The sequence below is a fragment of the Otolemur garnettii genome, unplaced genomic scaffold (genome assembly GCF_000181295.1).
Source record: "Otolemur garnettii isolate 467f Iridium unplaced genomic scaffold, OtoGar3 scaffold00144, whole genome shotgun sequence".
In the NCBI taxonomy this organism is placed as follows: Eukaryota; Metazoa; Chordata; class Mammalia; order Primates; family Galagidae; genus Otolemur; species Otolemur garnettii.
Window position 1 is genome coordinate 950,492 of NW_003852539.1, and position 6,667 is coordinate 957,158.

General features: G+C 52.4%; 1 protein-coding gene across 1 annotated transcript; it reads right to left on the minus strand.

Moving 5' to 3' along the window:
• Positions 1-893: 893 nt before the first annotated feature.
• Positions 894-3,173, minus strand: GUCA2B (guanylate cyclase activator 2B). Its single transcript, XM_003798964.3, has 3 exons — positions 3,029-3,173; positions 1,876-2,062; positions 894-1,095 (listed from the first exon to the last, which is right to left on the minus strand). Exons 1-3 carry the CDS (start codon positions 3,116-3,118, stop codon positions 1,034-1,036), a joined length of 339 nt encoding a protein of 112 aa, XP_003799012.1. The 5' UTR covers positions 3,119-3,173; the 3' UTR covers positions 894-1,033.
• Between the last annotated feature and the right edge of the window lie 3,494 nt (positions 3,174-6,667).

Sequence of the window (6,667 nt, forward strand, 5' to 3'; positions counted from 1 at the left end):
TGTCTGTGACTCTCCTTGTTGCTAGGGTGTTTATGGTCATAATGGTGGTGTCCGCTTCATCAGACTCTGTGAATTCATAATGGTGCTTAGAATGGTGCCTAAGAAACAGCACCACCCAGATGGGAGAGGGAGAAAAGGTTTCCTGCTGGTGCTGACCAGATAGCCCCTGGGGGCTGGGAGGAGGGAGGTCAGGGAGTGAGGATTAGGCTGAGGCAGGCCTGGGGCAGAGTCAGCCCCAGTTACTGGGAAGGGGCTCAGATGAGCCTTCCCTCAGCCACCCCACCAGTCTCACCTCCTGCCCACCCCCTGCCAATCCCCAGGTCAGGAGCACAGATACTTTTGCTCTGAAGCTGCGGAAGCTTGAGGTCATCTTGGGGCTCTAACGGGTCTAGGTTGTTCTGCGGCTTTTGAGCTCTGTAATCCTGGGTGCCCTATCCCCTCCCTGAGCCTGGACTCCCTCCAATAAGAAGTGGGGTTAGGGCTCAGCACCTGTAGCTCAGAGGCTAGTGCGCCAGCCACATATACTGGAGTTGGCGGGTTTGAAACCAGCCCAGGCCTGCCAAACAACAATGACAACTACAACCAAAAAATGGCTGGGTGTTGTAGTGGGTTCCTTGTGGGGCTGAGGCAAGAGAATTACTTCAGCCCAAGAGTTTGAGGTTGCTGTGAACTGTGACACTATGGCACTCTATGGAGGGTGACATAGTGAGACTCTGTCTCAAAAAAAAAAAAAAAAAAAAAAAAGAAGTGGGGTTAGATGAAGCAATTCCTCAGGCCTTGGAAAGTTCAGGGAAATTCCTGCCTGGTATTTCTAGTCACCCACCCAGCTTCCCATGAAGCTCCACCCATGCATGGTTCCTGGGGATTAACAGATGGAAACCTAGACTCCGCACTGCACTGCGTGTAGAATCTTTATTCCAGAGCTCAGCTGACTTGGGACCAGACTCTCCAATCCAGATGGAAATCCAGCTGTCTGGGCGGTGGGCTGAGGGTGCAAGGTGTCCAAGGTGGGCTTAGGGCACTGAGGGCCATCTCAGAGGCAACCAGTACAGGCAACGTTCACACATATCTCACAGTCGTCCTTAGCGATGGTCTCTGGGTGAGAAGAAAACCCATTAGCTGACCTGAACCCCCAGACTGTAGTACTAGGGGTGCAGCGGGCCAGGTGGCTAAAAAGGCCTGTGTAGGAGTGGGTGGCATCTTGTTTGCAGAGCGGGAGCATGAAACTCTGGAGGCCGAGCCAGGAGCTTGGGTTCAAGTCCCAGGTACTCTTCTTCCCAGCGGGAAGCGTGACTGGACAAGTCTGTCACACTCTCTGTGCCTGAGTTTTCTTGTCTGATAAACAGACAGCATCAACCTAACAGGGTTGCTGCAGGGAGAGAATTCAGGCGACAGGACAGACACAGGACCCAGAACACAGCAGGTGCTCAGTAAACACAGCTAGGTGCTTGGTTCTCCTGTCCTATTCTGCTTCAGCCCTCAGGTTCCTGCTGTCTCCTCCTCTCAGAAGCCTTCTAGACCTATATCCCCCTAGACGTGAGCCGGCTTTCCCCATGTTCCATAAAACCACTGTCTGTTGGTCTGTCACAGTTGTCCTTAGCGATGATCTCTGGGTGGGGAGAAAACCCATCTGTGCCCCCTTCCCCTCCCATCTGTGAAGCCTTTGAAGGACTTTCTGGGACTAAAAGGCTCTGGGCATATCTGCCTTGCAGTGCCTGAAGCAGGAAATCCTGGTGGGGACAGGGGCTGAGTTTCTGGACTGTCTCTGTTCTCAGCCTCTGGATGCTTAGCAAAAACAACCTGGGGCAGAGAAGCTGGGCTGTGGGAAGAGACCCACCAGGATCAGGAAGTTCTGCAGGGACCTAGGGCACTTACTTAAAGTCTTGAAGATACTGGCAGCTTCCTGAGAGGTGCAGACAGTCTGGAGGTCCGGGGGCAGTGCTGGGTGCTGGCACACGGCAGGAAGGAGGCTCTCGGGCGGCAGGCGGGGGCCGGATGCCCACTGCCGCTCTAGGTCACTCAGGTTCTTCACTGATTCCAGCTTCACCCGGAAACCTTGGTACTTGGAGGGAGGAGATGGGAGGGCATCAAGACCCAGCCAGAGGCACTGCCACAAGACCCAGGGTTCCCTGGGCCCCTCCCTGTCCTCATGGAGAGACCACGCATGCTGGAAGGAGCAGCTGGGGGTAGGAGGTGGCATCTAGTCTCCTTCCATCATACACCACTGGCAGAGGAAGAAGCAGCAAGGCCGCAGAGCACAGGCATGGCGTTAGGTAGGAAGACCCCTGTTCACATGTCCCAGCTCCCTCATCTGGCATTCCCCCATCAGGGCCTGGTGCCATCACACACTCAATAACTGTGAGCTCACCCCTAAACAGACACAGCAAAGTGATATAGCAACCCCAAGCTGGCCAGGCCCCAAGGCCAGGGCTATAGGGAGGCCAAGTCTCTTGCAACCCTGCTGGGACGCCTGCCCAGAGTCAGGATGCCACAGCCAGCTCCAGATTTCTCTGCAGAGCTCAGGGAGGCCAGCAGCATCCTGCCACATGGCAGGCAGTCCCCACTTCATGACCCGGTCGAGCTTCACAGGAGCCCAGAACAGCATCTGCAACCCCTCGCTGTCATGTCTCAGGGCTTTGTATGTGCTGTGCCCTCTCAGCCTGGAACTGCCTGCTCATCCTGCAATGTCACCTCAAGGGTTACCTGCCAGGGAAATGGTTCTGGTGACTGTCCCTAGCCACCCATATGAGTGAATATATAGAGCTCCTCCTGGGCTCCTCCAGGGCAGGGTCCACATCTCGTTGCACACTCTGACCTCTGTGCCCAGCATGTGTCTTTGCTATTGTTGGCACCATCATCGCTGCCATAGATGCCAGCTATCTTGGTCCCAGAGTGGTGATGGGTGTTGGGCTGAGTCCTGAGCCTGGTGCTACCTCCCTACCTTATGAATTCCCAGCACACCCCCTCCAGCCAAGCCACCCACCATGAGGACTTTTAGGTGAAGAGCCAACTGGCCAGAGGAGCTCACCTGGATGTAGACTGACTGTGTGCTCTGCAGCAGCACCAGGAAGACCATGCCTACCCCGAGCAGGAGCCCCTGCGCAGCCCTGCAGCTCATCTTGCTCCTCGTGTACCTGCCACGCCGGCCACCTGGCTCCCACCTGCTTTCTCGGCCAGCTCCTTATAGACTAGGCTGCAGAACCTGGGTCACTCATTAACTAGCCAGTGGGGTGGGGTTGACAGAGGCTGGCTCTCTGCCAAGCCCGGGGCTGGTTCCCAGGTGGGGGAGGGAATGGGAGCCAGAGCCCAGAGCACAGGAACGTGGTGCGCGCAGGGCAGTGCCTGGGCAGCATGAGGTTCCCTTGGGCCACAATGCTTTCCATTTGCCCATGTGAGTGTGGTGGTAGGGAGACCACTTCACAGACAGGCACAGTGAAGCTTGGGAGGTAAAGTGACTTGCCCCAGGCCACAGAGCCAGTCAGTGGCGAGCATGGTGTCCAGCCAGTGTCTTTGGCCCAGGTCAGCCCCTGGTTCTTTCTCTGGGTGAAGGATACAGACAAACAGGCTGGCCCATGTCAAGGTGGGTGGACACAGCTGATCCCACTCCCCCAAGATCCGTACCTCTCTCACCCCCCTCCCCTCTTCTGGCCAGTCCTGGACCAGCCCTTCATCCTGCCTCTGCCTGCTGTCTCCCACCTGTGCCCAGCTGCCCTCAGGCCACGTTTGAGCCACCTCATGGTCTGTGCCTTTGAGAAGCCAATAGCCTAATGCAGCATGGAGGAAAGAGCACTGGCCTTGAAGACAAATTGACCTGAGTTATAATCCTAGTCTTGGTACAGTGGTGTGAACTTGGGCAAATCTGACTGAGCCTCAGTTTTCTCTTCCATTAAATGCACATCAACGGCTCAGCGCCTGTGGCTCAAGTGGCTAAGGCGCCAGCCACATACACCTAAGGTGGAAGGTTCGAATCCAGCCCGGACCCACCAAACAACAATGACGGCTGCAACCAAAAAATAGCTGGGTGTTGTGGTGGGTGCCTGTGGTCCCAGCTACTTGGGAGGCAGAGGCAGGAGACTCGCTTGAGCCCAGGAGTTGGAGGTTGTTGTGAGCTGTGAAGCCACAGCACTCTACCCAGGGGGACAGCTGGAGGCTCTGTCTCAAAAAAAAAAAAAAAAAAAATAAATAAATGCACATCATAGAGCCCATTACACAGTGTTGCTGTGGTGGTCCTGAGCTTGCCCTAATCCCCTGGATGATCCATCTGTAACAGGCCTCTGATTTCCACAGGTGCCTTCTAGGCAGGGCATAACCCACTACCTCTATAGGCAAAAAACCTTTATAGAGATTAATTCTGTGAGTGTTAAGTTTGAAGTCTTTGGGAGCTAAGAAAGAAAAGGCCTGGATAGAACTCCATAGGGGTTACTCACTTAGCCACGCAGGAGGCAAAGCCTGCAGGCAGGTTTTTGTATATCTCAGGAATTTCCAGACTACTCCCTAAGGATGGATGACTGCCTCCAGATGGTCTGTTAAAGGTCAAGCATTCAATCTGCTTTCTCCCCCAGAGTTCTGTTTTGTGGTTTTGTTTTGATTATTTAGTATAAGAATAACTTTAGATAAGATTAGTGAAAAGGTTATCGGTTAATCAGTAGACGTTCTGACACCAGGTGGCTAGAAGTTTGTGTTATGAGATTATTGATTAATAGTGTGTACGTTCAGAGTACCCTACATATTGAGAGGTAAAAATAAAGAAAATTGCTACATGCCTAAGAGAGCAGTAGCCTCCTTTATTCTCTGACATTTCAGATGCAAGCTTATACTCTGCGATGCCGCATCATGCACCCCTCACGCAATATACCTGAGAGGTTAAAGGCTGGGTCGGAGAGAAAAGGACAAAGTCTCTAAGGGCAATATCACCACTGCCAGACCAGGCAGCTATAAACAGTACCTGTGCCAGGGCTCAGCTTTGCCAGGCTCAGGCCCTGGCATGTGGCCAGTTCCCTGTGCATGCCATCAAATGAGGCCCCGGTAGCCCATCTTGACATTTAAGGTGGAACTTCAACTTGGTGGCTAGAATCTGATGTCATCTTGTTCCCACTCACCAGCCCTACCTGCACACACCTGCTCCCATATCATGTGTTTGCTGGTGCGCTCCACCTGCCTGAAATGTTCATCTTCCTCTTTCTTATCTTGGACTGAAATGGAAAAAAACTTGCGTGAACTTTGAAATGTCCTATGTCTTACTTTGAATCCAGATTTCAGATTTTACTCTTTCAAGTATGAAGAAACTAATGGACTCTGACATGCCTTCTCATCTGTAAAATAAAAATAATCATCAGATAATCAGAGCTCTTAGTTTTTTTTTTTTTTTTTTTTTTTTTTTTTTGAGGCTGAAGTAGAGTGCCATGGCATTACAGCTCATAGCAACCTCCAACTCCTGGGCTCAAGCGAGTCTCCTGCCTCTGCCTCCCAAGTAGCTGGGACCACAGGCGCCCGCCACAACGCCCGGCTATTTTTTGGTTGCAGCCGTCATTGTTCCGGCTATTTTTTGGTTGCAGCCGTCATTGTTGTTTGGCGGGTCCGGGCTGGGGATTCGAACCCGCCACCTTAGGTGTATGTGGCTGGCAGAGCTCTTAGTTCTTGAGTACTATGTGCTGGGCGCAATGCTGTTTTATGGGTGATAACCCCACTGAATCTTACAGGTATGGATGAGTAACCTGAGGCTCAGTGAGGCACTGCACCATGTTTGTTGGGAGTGAGAGAGGGAAACAGGTTTTCTATCTGATATCTCGCTTCTGTCTACTCTGGGGTGTTCTAGAAAAAGGAACCCAGGCCGTAGAGGCAAGGAGAGCTGGGTTCAAACCCAGACTCCAGCACTTGCCGCTGTGTGACTGAGGGTATGTTGCTCAGCTTTTCTGAGCTTCCATTTCTTCACCAGTAAAGAGGAGAAAATAATAAACAACCTCATAATAAAATAATAAAAACACAACCTGTGACTCTCCCTATCCCCAAACTGAGCATTTCCCAGCACCTGCCTTGCCTCCAGGGACGTATAGTACAGGGTCATTTCCATGCCTTTCCTCCACGGCACACTCCTGACAAGCCGTCTCTGAAACTGCATTTGAAACAGTACTGATCTCTGACCTACGGGGGCTGAACTTGGTGCTGTGCCATTCTGTCCAGAGCTGGGTTTGACCAACTGTATGACCACGGGCAAGTGACACCACCCTGTGATCTCAGTTTCTTATTTGTAGAAAGGTGACCAGTCTCCAGTGTTTGAAGTTGTTGTGAGGCTGCCTGATGCCCAAATCCAGGCTCTTTCCACCGGAAGAAGACCATCCCCATCGGCCCCACATCTAGGGGGCAAGGGGCAAGCCTGTGGGGTTTGGAGGCCCCTTGGCTATGATCTCCTTCCCTTTTCTGCCCCGACTCCTCCAGCCAGAGCCCGTCACATGTCAGTCTTCCTTGGGAATCAGGTGTGATTTCCCTATCTGCTTAACATGACTCAAATTCATTTTTCAAATCCACCTCTTCCTAATGTCTTCATGAATGACCCACCATCCATCAAAAACAGCTTGGTCACAGATGTAAATCCTTGCTGCCACCCCCTATGTGCTTGACATGGTATCATCAGGCCATTTCCTTCTTTATAGACATGGGAAATAGCTGT